This window comes from Pyrus communis, chromosome 2, assembly GCF_041283825.1.
Source record: "Pyrus communis isolate YQ-2024b chromosome 2, ASM4128382v1, whole genome shotgun sequence".
Lineage (NCBI taxonomy): Eukaryota > Viridiplantae > Streptophyta > Magnoliopsida > Rosales > Rosaceae > Pyrus > Pyrus communis.
Genome location: NC_142566.1, coordinates 26,416,620 through 26,439,873, shown reverse-complemented (window position 1 = coordinate 26,439,873; position 23,254 = coordinate 26,416,620). Strand labels below are relative to the sequence as shown.

General features: G+C 38.0%; 3 protein-coding genes across 3 annotated transcripts; 2 read left to right on the top strand and 1 right to left on the bottom strand.

Moving 5' to 3' along the window:
* Positions 1-4,667: 4,667 nt before the first annotated feature.
* LOC137747120 (uncharacterized) lies at positions 4,668-10,906 on the bottom strand. Its single transcript, XM_068487134.2, has 13 exons — positions 10,470-10,906; positions 9,900-10,006; positions 9,222-9,283; positions 8,942-9,029; positions 8,780-8,841; positions 8,611-8,707; positions 8,023-8,481; positions 7,053-7,676; positions 6,465-6,569; positions 6,273-6,353; positions 5,724-6,060; positions 5,565-5,610; positions 4,668-5,249 (listed from the first exon to the last, which is right to left on the bottom strand). The coding sequence occupies exons 2-13, from the start codon at positions 9,993-9,995 to the stop codon at positions 5,111-5,113; spliced, it is 2,196 nt and encodes a 731-aa protein (XP_068343235.1). The 5' UTR covers positions 9,996-10,006; positions 10,470-10,906; the 3' UTR covers positions 4,668-5,110.
* A 4,243-nt stretch (positions 10,907-15,149) lies between these two features.
* LOC137746659 (protein SODIUM POTASSIUM ROOT DEFECTIVE 2-like) lies at positions 15,150-17,083 on the top strand. Its single transcript, XM_068486661.2, has 3 exons — positions 15,150-16,378; positions 16,519-16,594; positions 16,703-17,083. Exons 1-3 carry the CDS (start codon positions 16,175-16,177, stop codon positions 16,825-16,827), a joined length of 405 nt encoding a protein of 134 aa, XP_068342762.1. The 5' UTR covers positions 15,150-16,174; the 3' UTR covers positions 16,828-17,083.
* Positions 17,084-19,929: 2,846 nt separating this feature from the next.
* Positions 19,930-21,635, top strand: LOC137746680 (peroxiredoxin-2). Its single transcript, XM_068486685.2, has 3 exons — positions 19,930-20,168; positions 20,443-20,522; positions 21,187-21,635. Exons 1-3 carry the CDS (start codon positions 20,014-20,016, stop codon positions 21,438-21,440), a joined length of 489 nt encoding a protein of 162 aa, XP_068342786.1. The 5' UTR covers positions 19,930-20,013; the 3' UTR covers positions 21,441-21,635.
* Positions 21,636-23,254: the final 1,619 nt, after the last annotated feature.

Here is a 23,254-nt window from a genome sequence, read left to right as displayed (position 1 = left end):
GTCAACCTTTCTTCAGTCGACAAAAACAAAAGATTATAGTATAACAATGTTCTCGTATGGACATGTGAAACGACATACTACCGGGCTGGCCAGGAAGGTGCAATGGAATAGAGAAAACGAGGAAAGAAACGAAGATGAAATGACATACAAAGAGTATAGGTTGAATATAGCTATTCAATTTCAACTATAAATAATGCATTATTTTAGGTTGAAATTTAAAAGTATTTGAGAATTAACTTAGCAACAACCACATAATAAACAAAAGGATTTTTGTTACAAATGGTTGTTGAAATCGACTCACCCCACCAATGTGTTAAAAAACTCTTTTGTTTATTATGTGGTTGTTGTCATGTTAATTCTCAAATGTTTTCAAATTTCAACCTAAAATAAAGCGTGAGAATAAAAGAAATGACAAAGTCAATGAAATCCTCCTCTTCCCCTCTCTCCTCCCCCGTCCCCTTCCTCGTACCCTCCCTCCTCCTCTCCCTTCACAATCCCTGTCATCATCTTTTTGGAAGCTAAACATGCTCATTTTAATATTCTCTGCATCCACATCATGAGGACCCTTTTGTAAAATCGTTGTTACTGTTTCCACCAACTTCCTTAGACTCAATTAACTCACAACATAATACTGTGATGGCAGAATCATACAACAAAGTAGGCGACGAAAATTAAAAAGGCAAATAAACACAAAAACAAAGTAAAACTCTACAGCATAATCCCCCTTTTAACTATACTCTCTCTCTCTCTCTCTCTCTCTCTCTCTCTCTCTTACAAACAACAAACAAATTGTACATGACGGGGAAGTCGACCTTTTCACTTGTGACCGACCCCCGGTGATGATCCAATAAAACAATCTCGCATTAGGCTGCATCTGATAACTTAAAAACCAGAGGAGATTGAAACCAAAACCTTCCATCCAGCAATTTGACGGGCAGCAGCCGCAAGATGATGCTTACCCTAAATGGAATTAGAGACATCTTGTGTTTTTTTCATCCACCCAAATGGATTTCCTCCAGCTGAGCTGTTGAAGCGTATGGATTTGGGGTAGCAGGCGCTGATAACCCACCTGCTGTTGATCCACATTTAACGAACCAAAAGAAGCCCCACCGGTGCCAAAGCCTCCTGCCCCTTGATACCTACAAGTATGACAAATAGTTAAGGGAAACCGCAATCAACAAATTATCTACGCCCGCATTTGTGAAACCATGAGGACAGCTAGTAAAGTAGAAGAACCGCTGATGGATATTACTTGGTGGCATTTGTGACGCATATTGTGGTGGCTGGGGAGGCATTTGTGATGCATATTGCGGTGCTTGGGGAGGCATTTGTGATGTATATTATGGTGCTTGGTGAGGAACCGCTGATGGATATGGTGATGACTGGAGGGGCATCCATGCTGATGAGGGAGTACCAAGGGTGGACGTGCGCATTAAACCTGATGGGGATAAAGGCTGGGCATTAGAAGACCTTACATAGAATATGTTCACTACTGGTGTAAGTTGGTCTCCTCGGACAGATTCTATCACCAACCCAACCCATGTTGTTAAATACCAAATCAGATTTGAGCCCATCATTTTAATTTGTTAGTTTTGACTATTTGGTAACTGTATGTATAGATCTCCTATGAAATGCATGTGATTCTGTCCCAACCATGCAGGGGAAGAGAGAGAAAGTCGGACAGTTAGAGAGAGAAGCCCCACTGGTTTTCTTTTGCTACATTGGTCTGAATCTGTTTGATGAAGAAAAAAGCTTGAAGAAGTGTTGAATGGAGTAGAAATGGAGGAGGGTGGATCAGCAGGAAACTATCAGAGGAGTGGACTCAAAGTCAAGGTTGATTCATGGTTCAGCCAATTTCACAATGGTTCGAATCCATGGATGGCCAGATATGTCTACGGATTCATGTTTTTGATAGCAAATCTTATGGCATGGGGTGTCCGGGATTACTGAAGCAATGTGTTGACGGAGATGGAGAGTAAGATTTGCTTTCTCTCCTCTACTCTACTTGCTTATGAACACATTGTTATAGATTCAATAAACGCAATTAGCATCTTAAACAAGTGTGTTAATCAACACATTATTAGTGCAGAATGTCTAAAACCTTCGGCTGTGAGTGCAGGATTAAAAGGATGTCATGGTGTGAAGGATTGTTTGGGTGCAGAAGGAGTCCAACGTGTAAGCTTGGGTTGCTTTGTATCCTTTTTTCTTTTTGTTCTTCGTGGCTCGGCCTAAACTGGATTATTTCGATTGATGAGACGAGGTTTATCGTGTAGTATACAAAATTTTGTGAAGATTTAAAAAAAAATGGCAACACTATTCACAATTGTTTATGCATCTGAATTCGAGGAAGTAAATGCTTTTCCAAATTTCTTGTAAAAACATCCATTCTTCTACATCACTCTTGGACTTTCATATGATTTTTCTAGTTCTAAGTAAAACCTTAATATATACTTCATCAGTTGTTTTATATCACAATGTTTCTTTCCACTGCTGGCACATCGAAGTTGAACGAGCCCAGAGATTCGTGGCAATCCGGATGGTGGTCTGCCAAGATTGTCGTGTGGATTTCCTTCATCATCATTCCCTTTCTGATTCCTGCTACAATCATTCAGCTATTTCTTAATACTGCACACAGATATTTCTTTTCTCCTACGCAAAATCGTGACAATGACTTATTTGTTGACAGAGCTTTGTTATAGCCGTGCTTGCAATGGTTATCGCAACATTCTCAACCGGCATAGATTCCAAATGCTTTCAGGTTTGCTCTACCGTCTGAATAACTTTTAATCAATCATCTATATTTCTTTTAGAATGCACCTAACATTATCTGCAGTTCAGGAAGGACGAGACTAAATCCAAGGATGATGTGCCATACGTTTATGGATTCTTCCATTTTGTTTTCGCCATGGGAGCAATGTACTTTGCAATGCTGCTGATTGGTTGGAATACTCATCAATCCATGAGAAGGTATTTTTCACCAACTTGTTTGTGAATTAAAACTGAACTCCATTCTTTCTTGCGTGCACAACAAGTCACTTCATTCTGCAGGTTTACGATTGATGTGGGATGGGCCAACACTTGGGTGAGGATTGTGAACGAGTGGATCGCGGTCTGCGTGTATTGTGAGTATGTAACGCTAAACAAAATTGAATGCGCTCCAACAAAAATCTCGTCATGACTGAAAGGAAAATTTGGGTTTTGCAGTATGGATGCTAGTTGCTCCAATCGTATGGGAGAGCAGATAAACGGCGCAATCCGCTTGAGTTTATGTTTACATCTTGCCACATTCATCCGTTGTACATAGGGAGTGTCCAAGCTTCGCCCTCGAGGATCAAAACTCTTTGCATACTCTGAGAAGAGCCTCCTCATGCCGCCATGGGCAGCAGCGCCACCGGCACTTGACACTGGTGAACTTACTGCAACTTCCAATTCGTAATGTGTGAAGATTAAGGAGGGAAAGAAAAATGTACACAAGTTAAGCATTTTAAGTCCTCCTTTCCAATACCATTGAGTGTTGTGAATTCATAACACTTTTCTTCCCCATATGTAATCATTGTAGTGTGAGCAAATGTGGTTTAGAAGAATCTTAGCATGTCATTATTTGTTACATTATTCAAATAGAAAGTATATATTGGGTCCTTGGAAGTGTTTCTATTATCTTTTTGAGGTCCGTGATTGGTGGTTTTAATATTTGGCATATGTTTGAGCGATATTATATTTACAGGCAGGGGTGGATGTACATTGTGACTAAGGTGGTCCCAGGACCACTTAGAGTCCAAGAAATATACATGTGAAGGTCTTTTAAGAACTCTCCGAGTGTTTAGTACAGGTCTATTTTGTGTCTACCAAGTGTTTGATGTAATGTCTACTAGGCATATCTCGATAGGTTGCTTGACAACACTTGACAAATTCTCTTGATATCATTCATCGGATTTCTTCGACATATGTCGATATCTGTTCACATGTGTTTAACATGGTTTGTCTGACGATAACAAGCTCACCAAGTGTTTAACGAAATACCTCAGTTAATAAAATGAAACTTTTTTTGTGAGCTTTGCGCACCGTTTCTATCTAAAACAACTTATACTTTAATACTGGGACTTCCCAAAGTTCGAATCCTAAATCCACCATTGCTCATAGAGAAAATTCGAACTTGAATACAAAAAGAGACACGGTGGCCTAAACCAATTTGGCTATGCCTAAGTTCATGATTTCTATGAAGATGGTATAAGCATCGGAGATCGACGAGAAGTAGGGCTCTGTACACACGAGAGTAGGCTAGGGCTACAGCTGCTCTTCACGAATTAACCCCAGGAGGTGCAAAACATCGTCAACATAACATTCCATGCCAATGATACATGCGTGAACTCCTCTCTAAATGTACAGTAATACGGAATATCATAATAGTGTACTCGTGCTATATAAAATGTCCTACCGTTCTCTACAAGTCTGCAAAACGACTAAAAATGCTCTTAATTACTAAGTAATTAACAGAAAAACCAAATAATATTTGTCCTCCTAAATTTGACGTTAAGTAACTTGGAAACCAAGAAACCAAAAAACCAAAAGAAAAGCCTGTGCTGCAGCATTACTGGAAATTAAGAACCAAAGGCAAAACCGTAAAATCCCGCATCAGAAAATAACCTCACCACTCGATCGATCGACAATTGTATTAACGTACAAACTGCATTTCACTGTAACATCATTGCTACCGTTCCACCAACTTCCTTAAGACTCAACGAGTTCACAGCATAATAATGTGATTGCAAAATCATACAACAAAGTAGGCGAAGAAAAAAGAAAAAGAAAAATTAAAAAAAAAAAACACCTTCGCTAGCAAACTCTACAACTTAATGGCCCTTTAAACTATGTACTCTCTCTCTCTCTCATTTTCTTACAAACAACAAACAAATTGTACATGACGGGAAGTCGATCTTTTGACTTGTGACCGACCCCCGGTGATGATCCAAGAACACAATCTCGCATCAGGCTGCATCGGATAACATAAAAACCAGAGATAGAAACCAAAACCTTTCCAGCAATTTGACAGGCAGCAGCAGCAAGATGATGACCCTAAATGGGATTAGAGACCATCTTGTGTTTTTTTCATCTACCCAAATGGATTTCCTCCAGCCGAAGAGTATGGATTTGGAGTAGCAGGCGCTGAGAATCTACCTGCCAGCTGCTGATCCACATTTAACGAACCAAAAGAAGCCCCACCGGTGCCAAAGCCGCCTGCCCCTTGATACCTACAAGTATGACAAATAGGTTAGGGAAACCGCAATCAACAAATTATCTCATCAAAATACATAAATTACACTCCAATCTTCACATGCATATTTATACTGTGGGGACTGAATACATGCAGAATTTTTCAGAAATTCAAGAAAGTTTTAGGTTCCAATCGGGATATAACACCCGCATTTGTGAATCCATGAGGACAGCTCGTAAAGTAGAACCATACGGGAGAAAACTTGGAGCAACTACTTATTTTAGATGTTCGGTGTTATCCAATGCTAATTGAATAGTAAATGAAAAATAGAAAAACTCAAGATTATGGTTACCCGGAAGGTGGCACGCTGCTCGGAACTTGTTGTACCATGTAGGCCCCTGAAGTTATCAAACCACAATTCAACGCTCATTTCCAATTAAAAAGACCGACAAACTATTTTTCACTATTTCCTAGAAGGAAAAGAACAAGGGAAAAAGCATCAATATATTACTTGGTGGCAATTGTGATGCATATTGTGGTGGCTGGGGAGGCACTTGTGATGCATACGGCGGTGCTTGGGAAGGCATTTGTGATGCATATTGTGGTGGCTGGGGAGGCACTTGTGATGCATACGGCGGTGCTTGGGAAGGCATTTGTGATGCATATTGTGGTGCTTGGGGAGGCACTTGGGATGCATATTGTGGTGCTTGGGGAGGAACCGCTGATGAATATGGTGATGACTGGAGGGGCATCCATGCTGATGAGGGAGTACCAAGGCTGGACGTGCGCATTAAACCTGAAGGGGATAAAGGCTGGGCATTTGGTAGGGGAGCTTGCAAGGAAGGAAACTGCATTAAGAAAACACATCAACAAGCTTCAAATTATTTGTGCATCAATTGATGAGATATCAGAAACATGTCGAGCTAAAAACAAATACTTCAGCCCTGATTCTAACTAATAATGCCAGTTTTCTGGTGAGTTATTGGTTTTGAGCAAACTATGACCCAAAAAGTAGAGATGCATTGATTAGGATAACTTAAGATGAACTGAAATAACGTACCGCTGAGGCTTGTATTGGAGGTTCACTGTTTACATCAAATGGGTTTGCTGACTTTGAAGACTGCTTAAAACTGGGCATTGGCTATATAAACAGAAATTCAAATACAATGAGTTTAAAAAGTGGTTTATACCAATCATTTTTGTGAAGAGAACCAACTCATTATCTTTAAAATGTCGAGTTGAGAGACAATACCACCGCAGTGTTATATGGCATAGGAAACCCCATACCACGAGGAGGACCAGTTTGCCATCCAGGAACTGGTGCCAGAAAAGATGAATAGTTCATTGCAAAAACATCCTGCAATTAATTCAGATTTCAACAAATACATGAGTACATAGTACATACTTATAAAACGATATTACATTTTTGGTCCCTAACATTTAGTTCAAATTGCACTTTGGTCCCTGTAGTGTAGTGTAACCTAAACAAATTTACCCTTATAGTCTGCAACACTTTCAGTGCGACCAAATTTTCAGTTTGGTCACATGGTTGATGGAAAATTGAAATTTTTCTAAAGGTAAAGAAGTTTACATTTCAAATTGGCTCAATTCCACATTTGTCGTGTTGGTAATATTGAAATTTGGCAAAATTAGTGCACAAATTCACATTTTCGGTATGTGACAATCTAAAACGAAATGCTACCCACTACAGATTAAACTAATTTAAATTAGAACAAGGGTTAAAGTGGAATTGGGCTTAAAATACGGGACAAAAAAGTACATCTAGCTTATGCTAATGTATTATCATGATGCCAACAAAGCCAATTAAAAGTATAATTACCGCAGGAAGTTCTCTTCTTCCAGTAGACTTTGCTTCCCCAGCTGACGATTGTGATGCAACAGTCGAAGTTCCATCAGTGGAAGGCATATATTGTTGTCCAGCAGACTGAACCCCAGTAGCAGGGTATAAAGAAGGTTGCTGGTGCTGCATGGTAGGCCATTGCCCGGAAGCAGGATCTTTAACATGGAAATTACCACCATTTACTGGGAATGCTTGAGATCCAGGGGCAGGAACTGGAGCAGCAACAGGGGGAAATGTTGACAAGCTGCTTACTGGTGCAACTGTGGGGGCACCAAGATTACCTGCAGTCCCAGAAACATAACTAGGGACAGGTGCTGAAACCGACAATTGTGATAGCAGAGATTCTACTGAATTCACATTTGCAGGAGCTTGAGGTGCTTTCACTGCTGGAGTAACATCAAAAGAGGCCCAATTGTTGTCATTGGTTGAATTTGCAGGCTGTGGGTAGGATTGAGCTACAGTAGTTTGTTGTGCTTGAGGAACTACAACAGCTGGAGCAGGTTTGATATCAGCATCAAAATCAATTAAACTTCCAGAAGTCTCCAGCTTCACTTCCACTGGGTTCCCATTGGAGGAGGCCAAGCTGCTGGACGACACGCTTCTCTGAAATTATTTAAAAACAGTAAAAGAATAACTTTACTTATTATTTTGGGAATGATGAGGAAAAGACAAAATTACCCAAACAAATACAGCATGCAATCACCTTCTATATAACAGAACTAACACAGATATCATTACAGGAAAGTGTGAAGCATAACAGGTAAGCTGCATGGAGTTGACTAAAAAATTGCAGACATGCAAGGGATTACGATCACATTGATTGTGACTCAATATGTATCCACGGGCACTAGTAGCTCTTTTACATATAACAGCTGAAACATTATAGTGGTCTCACATGTAAATGAAAACAGTATAACACCAAGATGATTCAGATGAGAAGAACCATCACCTGTGTATGCTGCACAGAGCTATCAGTAGCTCTAGCACTGTTAGCTTTTGGAGGTTCAATTATACGGAGAGGTACTGTGTTCTCCCCCAAAATCTCTCTAACAGGCCGTACAATAGGGGGACTTGACGAATTTAGATCTCTTGGTCGTTCAGGTGATTTTCCTTCCACTTTAGAATCTCCATCAGATATTCTACGATCATCATTTCGACTCCCATTTCCAAATCTATCTTCTCGACGCCAATCATTCACAATCTCAGGGCGACCAGGACTTCTCCTATAATCACTAGACTGACGACTTTCTTGATCATATCCAGGACTTCTTTGCCCATCATAACTTCTTGCACCAGGACTAGACCTATCACTGTAACGACGCTCATATTTATCATCATATGGTGGGCTTCGAGAGCCACCCTGATATGAATCCACTCTTCTGTTGTCATAGGAATCTTCTTTCTCACCCTGTATGACATGTAATTAACAACTTAAACCCAGAAAGACTTGTAACAATTTCATTGTGGTATAAGAGTAAACTGAACCAGTTTGTTGACTTTAGGTATATGGTAGCACTTGGTATAAAGGATAGCTCACCATTTTCCCCTTTGGAGGCTTGTCCAAGTTTCTCTCACCAGTATATCTTCTATCCACATATACATGCTTAATAAAGTCTCGAAGTCTCTCAACATTACTGGAATAAAAAATTTGAATCAGAACCAGTCATTACTAGCACTAATATAAAACTGAATAAAAGAGTACTAACCTGCTGTCAGGATAGGAGTTACGTTGCGGGTCCAATTCTTTATGATAAATTTCCTTTGCACGCTGTAATGGGGAAGTAGAGAGGAGCCCAAGATAAACTGAGAAGATTAGCAACAGATAGAAATAATATCTCCAAGAACTGAGAAGAGAGATGCATGAATACCTGATTTCCCCCTTCTTGAAGGGCATTGACTTCTTGTGAAGTAAATTTGGCCATTGATACTGATTTTACACGGTGTGTGAACTCTCGGCTGGAAACATTTCATGCAATTAACACGATGCAAGCAAATCAATAAGTGGTGCCCATGAAACATGAAAGGAGTATAATTTTCAATAAAAAACAACCCAGCATCCCCCTCCGCCTCTACTGTCTCTATGCACACATACAGAGGAAAGGAAAATATCTTTTAAGAAATAATGCAGCAGAGCACATCATGACTTACTGTATTCCACTGCAGTTTGTGCAAACAAATGTCCAGAAATTTGTGCAAACATACTGTGGCCCCTGCTTGGCAGAACATGAAATTAAAAGAACGAACGTAAGTTGTAACCACAAAATCATACTCTTTAGGTATAAATTACCCACGTGCACTCATTGAACTCAAAACCATATCATGACAAATTTTTTGGACATAAATATTGCTCCTAAGGTACTAATTTGTTTCTAAGGATGCCAGGCTACACATAAAATACAGTCTCTGTGATACTTAATCTGACTTGCATTTTTGCGCAAGAACACAAAATACATTTGGTTTGCTAAATACATTGTAACAATTTCTAGATTAAGCTATATGAGTCTAAGCTTAAGTTTAGAAGTATATGAAGAAGTGTTAGGGTTCTTCTCCCTGAAAAAAATACTAGTATCACGATCCAAGTTACATTCTCCAATAGCTTGACTGCTGGATTCAATCACGTCTATCATCGAGTTTCTTGCTGACTTGTGTAAAATATAAGTTAATGTTACTTTACATAAATTCAGTAACGTAGTTTGGACCAAATTCCATCTACCATTAAACGATAATCAGAAACAAAGAATATGATCCTAAAATGTACAAGTGGCGCGTGAAACAACAAAAGCAACAATGAACGAACGTTGAACAAGAAAGCAATAAATTGTGTACCAGACTGTTGCAGTTGATGCATCTGCGATTCTCGGGAAGTTTAAGAAGGCCGCGAATAATTCGTTCATTTTTCTCGTCTTCCCTTCGACTTGCCATTCTCGCACTCCCTATTTCATCATAAGCCACAATTAATACCATAGAAACATAAATTCGGACAAGACAGAGGAATTGAATCATAACATAGCCACTAGAATTTCACCAAATTACGCCGAAATCTTTAACCGGCAAATCCATTTCCTACTAACCTAGTTCAATATCATGGATTTTAAAGTTTTGCATCGATTTCATTTCCAGAAAGCAATGAAGTTACCGAAACTAAACTAAACCAAACAGTCGATAAACACATCGAATCGAAATCCTCTACAAATCCAAGCCCTAAACCAAACAATTAACTCCAAATTTTATTTTCTCAGCCAACATTTTCTTAACAACCAAACAGACCACCGCCTGTTCAGTACATAAACCACCGTACTGCGGCGGATCTGAAAAATCAGAGCTGCCGACGAGCATTTAAACAAGCAGAGACAAATCGGAATCTGTACAGAACCTCGAGAAACAAATAGTACTGACCTCAACTCGCTGCGGATGAAGAAGAAGAAGCTGTTCTACTCCTGCAGGACTCTATCCAAACGACGCCGTCGCCGAGATCCACCCGCTACCGCGCTTGGTGTGTATCAATGGAAGGTAACAGATCTTTGGAGGGCGCGTGGCTATGGCCGTTGTACAGCTCAGAGCTTAATCAGACTCTGCTTTTGATTCCTACAAGATGTTAGAGAGAGAGAGAGAGAGAGTGAGGAATTGGGATATTTTACGGTGTTCTCGGACACAGGGGGATTACCCTGTCCCTACGATCGTGGCGCTCGCTCGCTATATTGACGGGAGCATTGCTTTCGTTAGCTTGGAACCACAGTCCGCGGTCATACAAGGAAACTTGATTGATTAACGGTCAATTTACCCTTTGGCAATTTCTACCGATCACCTCACCGTTTGAGAATGTTTATGTAAGAAGCACTTCTAGATAAAGTGCTTTTTAAGTTTTTGACGTTTTTGTTGGGAGTGCGTCCAACTTGCAGAAGTATTTCAACCGTGTCTATTATTGAAGAAGCATTTAACAAAAGTAATTTGTTTTGATGAATTCTCAATAAAAAAAGACAGTGACAATTGTTTCTAGATTTCATAAGTATTTTTCGTCATTTTAAATTTTAAAGAAATATGTGCAATCAGAAAATTTCACCTTTTTAAATTAGACACAATTATTATATAGAATTATAAACGAAATTGATATGCGAATCTTTAGAATAAGAAAACCACTTGTATCTCCCTCATCAATAAGACACCTTTAAATTTGAGGTTTTTTCAAACATAGTAACTGTAGTAGTTTTGAAATGTAATGATTTTCCAGTTCGAAATTTTTTTGAATTTATTTCTTTATATACTTGTACTATTCTGCATTTGTTCATATGTGATTTTGTTGTTAACCTTAGTAGCCAAATTTCATCAAATTCTACGTGCACATTGTGTTGGAATCCAACACATTGTTCTAAAAAGTGACCTAAACGACCACATAGGCGCTAGACCAGGGCAGGGCACCCTGATTAGGGCCTAAGCATTTAGAAAATTGATCGAGTATCTAGACAACCATTAGGAGGCTGCTTAGGTGGTCTGGGCAGCTCTAAGTAGCCATATCTGGTTGTTATCACTTTTTTTATATGTTTTTAATATTATATAATAAAAATTTAATTAAAGTTAAAAACTCCATCTAGGTATGTAGTTGTTAAATCCTTTCCTGTCATATGACTTACGCCTACCAGTTTTTAAAACCTTGGTTGCACATGTTTGTCTCTCTATGACATGCATATGAGACCAAACCTTAGCTGGCAATAATGCCATACTATTATGTCACTTTGCATTGAAAATTGGCGTATTATGTCACAACGGCATTTAGTCATCATTATTAAAATGCATGCTTAATCTTTGTATTTTTTTTTTTTAAATAAGCTTCAATTCAATCTTAATATAAAAAGCATTATAATTCATCATTATTTTTTTTTCCTTTTATGCAATTAGATACAAGAGAATTATGAGAGTCAATATCCTTCAACAAAATCAATATTTGTTTGACATTATACTTTGCAAAGATGGACAAAACGAATCCAACATCCATGTATTTGGTCTCACATCACCATCATTGTATGGAGTTTAATTGAATAATCAAATACACTGGCTTCAGTACCTTTATTAAGAATTTGGATCCTCTTCGGATCTTAGTGTCCAAAGTTTAAAGATCGGAAAATTTGGAGTCTTTGATTTGTGTGAGGTGGATCAGTGGAATGCGTTAATGGTTACAACTGAATCCAACTTGAGTGATCATGATTGCTTGGTTCTTAGGCTTTAGATAGTGAAATCCGAAACGGATCTCTATCCCTTTATTAATAAAAAGTATTTCTAGACCTACGTCTATGTGTTTTTTAATTATATAAATTATATTATAAATTTATTGAGCCTAATAAAAGAAAATAATTTATAGCTTAGTTTGCTAGCATGCTATTATTCAAGCATTTATAAGAATAAAGTGGTTACTAATTTAGTTATTATGTGTTATGTAAAGCAATCAACATCTATTTGGAGTTTAACCACGATCAACCTCATCGTGAGTGAGTGAGTGAAATATGATACGTACAAATTAAAACCAAAACAATCATATCTTTTTGTATACCTTTGTGAAATATGATACATAATGAATGAAAAATGAAAACAATTACGTGATTTTGTACCTTCGTGCTTATGTAGTCAAAATTAAATATAAAAATAATAATGTTAAATCTTTTTTTTTTCTCAGTTTTAAGAAGAAGTTAGTTATTTTGACAGTCAAATATTTATTTATTAACTATGAATATTTCACAAATATAATTACTTAATATTTGGGATTTTTTGGGTAAATAATATTGAGTAATTTTAAGTATTTAAATATAGAATTTTAGTAAATTTTTTTTAAAAAAGTTTAGCTTGATCTAAATGGGCCAGATTGTCGGCCCATTCAATATTTGGGTTTGGCTTTTTTGATATGGGCTCGAGTCGACCTTTTATATCTCGACTGCTGCTTCCAATTAAGCGCGCTCGTCAATTCTTCTGCCGTGGAAGTTGAGAAGAAGAAAAAGAAGAAAAAGAAGTAAAAGAAGCAAAGCACAAGAGCGATTCGCAGAACGCAGCGTTACGATTGACGTGAGATGCGACGATGATCGATTCGGAGAATCGGAGCTCGAGGGGCAGATCAGGTACTCAATATTTGATTTGTCGTGCAATTGTGGACAAGAAACGAAAGAAACGGCGGACGAAACGCCTAATGGCTAATCACCTGCTATAGTTAATTAGCTTATTAATTTGATGTCGGTGTAGAATTTGCTGTCTAAAATTCCTTTTACTCTGGACATGGATGGTGCCCCACAATGTGAAATGAGATCTATTCTGGGGTTGACGGACTCAGACATCCAGACCATTCATTTTAAATCATGTAATCTTTATTAGTCCATTTCATTAGTACACCTCTAAAAAACTAAGAGTCTAAATTTCTCTTTCTTTCTCTTCAACGGCCTAGCAGGTTCTTGTGCTTTGGACATAGAAATCTGCAGCAGATCTCGACTCTTGCATTGCCACATTGGCACGCCAATCACTGCTCTGGCATACTGACCATTTTAACCACTCGCAGTATTTCGAATGTATCATATGTACAAGCAACGGGTTGTAGTTCAAATGATTAATAGCATTTATCGTATTCCAACCGAAGTAATGTATTTGAATTTATCCTTCCCTAGTATTACTAGTTTCAAAAATTTTGTATTGGTAATGCGTGTTAATCTCCTGTAATCTCACAGTTTTCCTTAATGCATGACTACTCTTGCAGGATTTTATCCGTCGGCATTGGATAATTTTGTCATAAAATTGCTAACTTTAAGTTTGAAACACAACTTGGACACGTGGGATTTTATCGTATTCCTACTATTGCATGCACGCATGTCTACAGTAACTAGGCTGAGATTGTATTTAATAACCCTCGTGCTTTGATTAATTAAACCTAAATTATACATAAACAATTCTGTTATAGTCATTCATCTCATGCCATGTGAAAATTAGATGCTTTGCATTATTTATCGGTAATACTAATTGTTTGTATTATCTCTAAACAGTTCTGTTTAGAGTCAGATCTGCACTTCCATTTGCCAGGTATGGAATTCTCTTATTGCTTAATTAAACTGTTTGCTAATTACTATATATCTTTCTGGTAATATTTAAACATGTGGAATGTATGTATATGTTGGATATCTCCAACTTGTTATTTTATGTCTTTTGGAAGAAAAGGTAGTGAAACAAGCTACCGGATTTGAGATTTCCGAACTTAGAACTTGGAATAAAATGTCACGTGATGAGAAAAACAGATAGAAATAATGTATACACTCGTGATAGGTCAGTTTTCCTTCACACACCTTAAAAAATATTTAGGTTTCATGCATTGCACAAGGGCATATATTTGAAATATGCTTACAAACATGTGTTTCCACTATACATTTTCTAGTTGGTGTGGTTTTTTCATCGATGTGGGTGTGTGAGTGGAGAAACTAGCATATTACGTCTCAATGCGGTGCCTCTCATGCAAAAAGTGAACCTACCTACACATCGTTTCTACTTAGACCCACTTATGTGTGAGGGGTCTCGCAGACATACGTCGATTATGCTAGAACTTGTCATGTTAGTGGTACAACCTAATAAATCCCCCGTCATTGCTGTCATGACCACATTTCCCAGTCCATCAACAGAAAAATGCAACTCTGTCCATCACTCCATAACCAAAGGGCGCAGCACTCCAGTTGGTCACCCAACAAAACCAGGCCATATGAGTGGTGCCTGCTCCCCTCTAGTTTTACAGACATGCAATTTGCCACCCAATTTTTTTTTTTTTGTTTGCATTTAGCAATAATCATGTACTCCTCACGTGACTAACATGTCTTCTTCACTACAGTCTTTTTCAAATTTGGTTTCATTTACGTTTTAAAGAACCATTTCACATGGACCAACTATTTATTTATTGTGAAATTATTCTATCATATAATTGTTAGTGTGAGCTCATGGGGCTCCAATAATGGATGGCCATCTGTCCCATTTTCCGTTTGATATTCAAGGCCATGACAAAACTATCAACATATTTCAGTTCTTGTAGTGTTTTATGAATTATATTATCAATCATCACAAGCACTTTCGGGTTAGTTGAGGGGTTCATCAACCCAAGCGGATTAGGTGGTTAATCACTCTACTTTACTCTTAATATTATGTTAAACGACCAACATGCACTTATCTTGACGCAATTAGTTTGGGCGCTCACCAAACATTACTGTTTTTTAAACATTTCTCGTATTTGTGAGTGGCAAAACTAGAGAAAAATAGTGTGCATAAATCACTTTTCATGATGCTTATCCAAATTATTTGAACTACGTATTATATATATATAAACATATTCTTTGCCTCTAACTTGGATGTGTTCCTAGTCGTCATCACATGTCATAAAGTGTGGTATGTTGCTATACTTCCTCCATTGGTCACTGTAAGCTTTTCCTTTTCTTCCCTCCATCCACCTCTCAGTCATATGACATATCAGGCACATCCTCACCAGCTTTTATTTCATATTAGGTTTCTTTCTTTAGCAGAATTGTCACGTGAGAGAGAGAGAGAGAGAGAGAGAGAGAGAGAGAGAGAGAGAGCTTACTTGCAGCTTCATCTCAAATAAACTTTCTCACTCAATACCTTGGAGAATTTAGGAGTCTGATCACATGATAAAATCTAGTTGGGGTTTTGTTCTTCTGGTATAAGAATTGGTTTACAGTTTATAAAGCACTGCTTTTTTCTGGGTTTTTGGATCCCCTACTTAATTTTTTTGACCAGCTGAGTTATACAATTTATAAATTATTGGGTCTTGTTCCCTTTCCTCCTTCATAGGCTTCATTGGGTTCTGCACAGCTTTAATTTGGCCTCCCCAATGAATATTTGAACCTTAGCCTCTCTGTCTCTCTCTCTCTCTGTCTCTCTCTCTCTCTCTCTCTCTCTATCCCCCACACTATTATAATGTTCACACTGGTCTGCGTTGGATTACAACACTGAGGGAGTTGGTTGGTGGTTATCTGGGAAGGGCAGATCGGGTGTAGAGATTACTTGTGTTGGGAAATTCTGTTTGGCTTTAGATTTGTGTCTCTGTTTGTTTGGCTAAGAAGTTTGTGCTGGTTGTTGCAATGGGGAAGCTAAGTTTGGGCGGGGTGCTGGACAGGTTTTGTCTTTCTTCTGCTGGCTCAGGTTCTTGTTTCTGCATGAACTGGTCGAAACACCAAGACGAGTTCGAAAGAAGTCCGTTGGTAACCGGCAAAAAGGATCAGTTTCTAAAACTGAAGGATGTCGTTGCCGGAAAACAGACGTTGGCCTTTCAGTTGAAGCCCAAGGTATTATTCTCTCGTTTCATTTCTCTCTCTGTTGGCCTCGTTTGGTGGCTAAGATTAGAATGATTTGGATAACTCAGTAGATTCAATGTTTGTTCGAAGAAGATTGATTGATTTTCTGTTGGCGAAAAAAAATTATGCAGATGGTTATGCTAAGGGTTTCCATGCATTGTCATGGATGTGCCAAAAAAGTTGAGAAGCATATCTCAAAGATAGAAGGTATAAATTATCTTGTTTGATACATGCATACATACATACATACATACATAACATAACATACTTACGTACGTATTATCTTGTAACCAAATGCTGCTGATATATTTACAGGCGTAACTTCTTACAAAGTAGACTTGGAGAGCAAGATGGTGGTTGTGATTGGAGACGTTCTTCCTCTCGAAGTGCTAGAGAGCATCTCCAAGGTTAAAAGTGCTGAAATTTGGAACTCCTCATGACGAAATGAGGAACAAAATATAGGCACTATGATATACACTTTTAAGTTCGGTCTATGTACCCTATATATGCAATTGCAATCTCTTGTCGAATCATTTCGATCGCTTGGCATCTTAATTGTAAGATGGCGTTGTATATATTATCATTGCCAGATTAACTTGGGTTTGAGAGTGCTATCTGACGTCGGAAATGAGTGTCTTGTAATAGTTATTTAGAGAGTAGTGTTTGAGACCATATATTTAAATTATATTTTGTGAATTATATGATGTAACAAAGAATCTAGTCATCAACAACCACATCATATGATATATAAAATATGGGCTAAAAATATGATTTTCTTAACATTTTCCGTCATTTAGAAGACAGTGTTCTCTTTATTTGTTGAAAAAGAGTGATACTAAGTAGTCCAACTTTTTAAATGAGCAATCCTAAGCCAAATCCTGTTTTATGAAAATAAACAAGGGTTTCATAAACCGAGAATAAAAAAGAATAGGTGCAGAGACTCAATGGAAGCTGTTCTAACAAATAGAGTTGGCTGCATTGTGTTAGTAAAGGAATCATTCATTGAAACTTTGCAAATGATTGATGTGACACTAATAGGAAATAAGCATGCTAATAAATAGTTAAGTAATAATTCAATTATTAACAACAACGTCAAATAGTTTACAAAATATAGTTTATCTAGCATTACTTATTGAAAAAAAAATGGTAGGGAGACCACATTTAATAGAGTGGAACCTACTTGTATTGTGGACCCTATCTCTATTGGGAAGAGAGTTTAAATGCGATCTACAAAATGTAGTCTCTCTAGAATCATCCTTATCTATTGTACGTGAATACCAAATAGCCACATATGCTCTCATAGATCATTCGATCTCACACCGGTAAGTTAAAAGATTTGTGGGCATCTCTACCTGTTGTCAAACAGTTTTGGGCATCTCTGCCTACCCAATTTAAGCTTTTAAATCTCTATCTATGTCCATCTCTTTTAACTACGTTCTTTGACATCACACACACATATATATATATCAAAGATCGCATTCTTCTGAGACCAAAATAATGGGTGCAGCGATGAAGCTGGCCTCTTCAGACCAAACCAAAACCACCACCAAACAAGCATGAAGGGTGGCCTTAGAACCATGCCTTTTATCATTTTGTAAGCTCTCTTATATGGCCAGATCATTCTCTGTGCAGGATGTTCGTAAGGAACGGATATATGATTCATAGCCGGACTACCTGCGGTATCCCAAGTTTTGAGCACAACTCTACTTTTTTATTATAACTTTACTTTTTGTGTGCAGCAAAAGAGGCATTCGAAAAGGTTGCAAGCTATGGTCTTCATGCTCATATGATCATGTACTTGGTATTTGGATATCACTTGGACGCCGCTATCGGAGCTAGTATCTTGTTCTTGTGGTCAGCCACGTTGAATTTTACGCCTATGTCAGAGCTTTTCTCTCCGATTCTCTCTGGGTCGGTTTCATGTGATTTCTTTGGGAACAATCGTTAGCCTATTTGTAAGCAAAATTTGCCCTAATTCTCCATGGAATTACGTTATGTTGTCACATATGTTACATGCACACAAAAATTAATCATCTGAAGTTCACGAATCCGCTTGTAATCGATGAACCTCAACATGCTCCTGGACCTGGTTATGCTGCATAGGGAGGAAAGGGTGCCCGGATACTGGAAGAGCCCAATTGAAGTGAAATGATTACACGTTTGTAATACATTGTATGTCCAATAGTAGTTCACATATGTTTTCGTGAACGGAAAGGTTGTGCTATGGCTAACAGAAATATTTCCACAAGCACGGCCACATCATTGCAACCCGTACAAATACAAATGCGTTCCAGCAAGCACAGCTCAAGTCATGCTTATCTTCGCCTCACTCGGTATCATGTCAGTCAGGATCCGGTGGCATCAAACCGTGCTCCTTGGCCTCTGATGCCGATCAACGGGACAATCCAGACAACCCGAAGAACGAAGGGCGCTTGCGGCCGGAGCTTCTTCGGTCGGTATTATGCTTCAGTTAGAGTGTCAGTCATGCTTGAAGCGACAGTCATAGTTTATATTCAGGTTAAACTTGGTTGGGTTGTAGGGTTTTGAGTCCCTGTAGGGCTCATGTTCTTGTCCACTGTTCTCTTCTTCTTGGGATCTTCCATTTGTTCAAGTTCCTCCAAACAGTTTCTCTACTGGATTTCTTCAAGTGACAGCTGCTGCTTTGGGGAAAAAAAAAAGAAACACTTGGCGTTGCCACCAAAGAACTTTGATGCACGGTAAAGTTCCAAAGGCTCAAAGTTTGTTGCCCCGACGGATAAATTAAGGCATAGGAATATAAATTACATTATCTTCTTGAAATACCATAGTATATATATGTACTTAATTGTGTCACTAAGCTATCGTATTTTATTCCTTAAGCTATGCATAAAAACAAACAAAAAAATCCAAACAAAACTTCGTATCTTCGTATAAATCATCATATATTTATTACTGGATTTATATAACTGAGCCTATTACATATGACGTCGTGTAAAAAAAAAAAAAAGGGACTCCCCAAACCTACATATAATATTACATTAGAGTATCTTTAATGGACTCGAGCTCCCATTTTAGACAGGACTTGAAAAAATTATTCTCAAATCACACTTTTTTTCCACCTTTTGAGATAGAGAGATATTTTCCTGTGCAATAATACATCTCTATAAATCAATTGTAATGCATCGTGATATATTCCAAACATTCTAAAAAACTTATCCTTAAGATAAAGATTCTTCAACTCCTAAATTTAAGAAGAGAAAGAAGCTGCTATCATTAATTAGCAGTATCAGAATTCCGTTTTCCAGTTGTTTATGCAGCTAGAATTCTCTGTATCCACAAGAAATTGTGATTTCTCTATTCAAAACCTTTTTTTTTTTGGGCGGGAGGACCCCTTTTGTCTAAAAAATATTTTTCTGTTAGTCTGCAGACCAATACATTACCGTACAATAAATACGTTGTATGTAAAACTTTCTCTACCCACAACAAAGAAAATAAAAATAAAAATAAAAACCGGACCCCAAAATATTTATCAAATCCAATTGATAAAATCACTGAAGTCCACCACACTCTACTCCCTAGTAGTCCTTATCACTCATCATTCACCGTACGATCAACGAATTCAATCACCATAACAGCAGATCAAAGCTATGGCTCCGATTGCAGTCGGCGATGTTATTCCGGACGGCACTCTCGCCTACTTCGACGAGGAGGACAAGGTCCAATCCGTCAGCGTCCACTCCCTCGCCGCCGGCAAAAAAGTCATCCTCTTCGGCGTCCCCGGTGCCTTCACCCCCACTTGCAGGTAAAGCTCGAATCTTTCGATCTCCGAACTTTCGGGATATAGAATTTTCTGCCAAACGCTACCCACTGTTTGGTTCCTGGGAAAATGGTAGGAAAATGTTTGTAAAATGAGCCCCACGTTGGTAAAGTTGCTTGCTTTGGTGTGAATTTGTTACTTGTGAAGTGGACGGTTTAGATTGGTGACTGTTCTTAATCGGACGATTGTAGATTTTTCTGAATGATTATTAATTATTTTGCCGAGAATTTGAGGTTGGTTTTATGCTGTGGTTGTGCAGTTTGAAGCATGTGCCTGGATTCATTGAGAAAGCAGACGAGCTTAAATCGAAGGGTGTTGAGAAAATTCTCTGTCTTAGTGGTATTACTTCTCACTTAATTGTATTTTCTGTTTATTTCAGTTTACTTGAACTTTTCAAGGTTTATTCTTTGAATTTGATTGAGGTGTGAATTCATGGACTAACCCGAAAACAGAAAAGCCCTTTTGCCCTTTCGCTCTGTTGATCATGGATTGTACGTGTGATTGTGATTTGGCTTGCTAGATCATATGATAAATGCCATTAACTTTTTTGAGAGTTGTATGTGGGATACAAGAGATTAAGGTTAATGCTAACTTTAGTGATCAAAGAACTTGCTTGCAAGGGGCTTGTAGCTCGATTAGTTTGATTCTCCCCTCCCCATATCTTGTAGAGTTAGGAAAATGCTTCCTGTGTATACTGAGAGTAAATCTACAGCAGACTTGCAGTTTGCTTGTTCTTAGTTGTTCCGTATTGGACACAAGCACACCTTCATAACATAAGATTCGATTAGTTGTTCTTCTTGCTATTACCCTCCCCTTGTCGCTGTATGCATTGCTGGTATATTGTAGTTACTTGATGTGGTGTTGTAACAGGGGCTACTATATCAGCTCACGAATGATAGCTTGTATATGGTCTATCAATTGCGCAAGAGAATCCCTTTGATTGATCCATTGCAAATGTTGCTGAATCAGATATCGGATTTAAGGCTTTGATTTGTGTTTGCAGTGAATGATCCCTTTGTGATGAAGGCTTGGTCAAAAACATACCCCGAGAACAAAGACGTTCTTTTTCTTGCTGATGGCTCAGCGAAATACACCCGTGATCTTGGCCTGGAGCTAGACCTTTCAGAGAAAGGGCTCGGAATTCGTTCTAAGAGGTTTGCTCTCTTGATCGAAGACCTCAAGGTGAAGGCCGCAAATATCGAGAGTGGGGGAGAATTTACCATCTCCAGCGCCGAAGACATCCTCAAGGCTCTCTGAATATTTACATTCCCTCACCCCCAGCTTGCTCCCTTCTGTATCTGAGACTTGAGCCTCCCTATCTGTATCGTCTCCGGCCGTTTTAGTCGGGTGACATTTTATATCTATGTGGATCTTCAAATCTTCTGTTTAGTAGTTTGTGTAATGAAAATAAAGGAGCTATTTTGTGATATATGAGGAAGGATGTTTAAATGATGATAAGGATTTTACAGCTTTTTGTGAAAAATAGATTCTTCCAGAATCCATAGTGGAGGGTTGAACATTGTTTTCCGCCCATCTTTGAGGAGGATATATATGACATGGAGGCGTCGAGGTGATTATGTTTCAAGCGTGAATCGAGGGTTGAACATTGTTTTCATCTCGTTTTTAAGGAGGATTTATATGACATGGAGGTGTTGAGGTGATTATGTCTCAAGCGTGAATTGAGGGTTGAACATTGTTTTCATCTCGTTTTTAAGGAGGATTTATATGACATGGAGATGTCAAGGTGACTGTCTCAAGCGTGAATGGAGGGTTGAACATTGTGTTCACCCTGTTTTTGAGGAGGATTTATATGATGGTGTCTCAAACTTTTCAAGCATAGATTAGCCCAAATCAAGGAATGAGATTCCAACCCGTAATCACATGATTAAGCATGTTTATATTATATATTAGAATGAGTTGAAATGAATATCGGAGTTATTCTAAATTTTGAATTTTTTGTGTGTTTATGAACGCATCGGTGTTTAAACTACTCTAATTACTAGTTCATATGGGCTTACAGCACACTATGAAATTAAATAATATTAAATACTCGAAAAATAAATAATTAGATTGATTATAAGAGTACTTGATCTCAGATTCTCAGTTGCATTCTTTCTCCCCACTATACATGACTCGTTTTAAGTAAATAAACATGTTTTAAGTATTGAGGTTGAAAGGAAGGAAACATATATTCGATAATATTAACAAAGATTTGTCTTGTATCCATCAAAGCATAAATTACACCTAATTAGATTATTGATTCCTGAAGAAATTGAGAATCCGTCATAAAACTAATTGATAATATGAAGAGTAACTCAACTTACTTTTAAGCACATGCAAACTCCTTCTTCCTATCAATGTGAAACTTATTCTCAACACGCCTCCTCATATGTGACAAATTTTCGAGCCTAACATGTGGATAATACAAATTGGAAGATGCAGATTACGTATGACGGTTGAGTTTCATGCATGAGATGAGACAACTTGCTCAAATATCATGAAAAAAATTGAAATTTCTTTGCTCCATTGCTTCGATAAATTGTCATAAACTAGAGCATCGTAGAATTTTTATATTAACAAATGAGTCAAATGAACATTAAGAAAATAGTGATTTTTGGAGTTTGGGTGATTGTGCCTACCGAGGCAGATTGTCTGTCATCCTGTTTGGGTGTCATTCTCATTCCCTCCTCTTTTGTGCGGTCACGGTTAAGCCACGTCAATATTTTATATTGATTTTTTATAGAGATAATAAGACAAAAAGCAACAGAAATATAAAATGTTGATGTAACTTAACCATGACCGTACAAATAGAAGGGGATGAAACAGGAGGTTAGACAATCTGCCTTCTTGTGCCTACAGCTCCATCCGAACTGTGATAGGTGAATCTGGACCCCTTCGCCATATCCAATTTCGGGTCTTTTTTAAGTGAGAAACATAGCTGGATACTCAAATCACATTCGTTTATCGTACATCGTACGGGCATAAATCATTGTAATTTTTTTTTAAAATTAAATATAAATATTACCTAACGAAAACTAACTGCACAATATATAAGAAACATATGTGATTGA

Coding starts and splice junctions, on each gene's coding strand:
- LOC137746680 (XM_068486685.2), top strand. CDS start 20,014: ATGGCTCCGATTGCAGTCGGCGATGTTATTCCGGACGGCACTCTCGCC. Junction 20,169..20,442: donor GCCTTCACCCCCACTTGCAG/GTAAAGCTCGAA, acceptor GTGGTTGTGCAG/TTTGAAGCATGTGCCTGGAT. Junction 20,523..21,186: donor GAAAATTCTCTGTCTTAGTG/GTATTACTTCTC, acceptor TTGTGTTTGCAG/TGAATGATCCCTTTGTGATG.
- LOC137746659 (XM_068486661.2), top strand. CDS start 16,175: ATGGGGAAGCTAAGTTTGGGCGGGGTGCTGGACAGGTTTTGTCTTTCT. Junction 16,379..16,518: donor CCTTTCAGTTGAAGCCCAAG/GTATTATTCTCT, acceptor AAAATTATGCAG/ATGGTTATGCTAAGGGTTTC. Junction 16,595..16,702: donor GCATATCTCAAAGATAGAAG/GTATAAATTATC, acceptor ATATATTTACAG/GCGTAACTTCTTACAAAGTA.
- LOC137747120 (XM_068487134.2), bottom strand. CDS start 9,995: ATGGCAAGTCGAAGGGAAGACGAGAAAAATGAACGAATTATTCGCGGC. Junction 9,030..9,221: donor ACAAACTGCAGTGGAATACA/GTAAGTCATGAT, acceptor AAATGTTTCCAG/CCGAGAGTTCACACACCGTG. Junction 5,611..5,723: donor TGCATCACAATTGCCACCAA/GTAATATATTGA, acceptor TGATAACTTCAG/GGGCCTACATGGTACAACAA.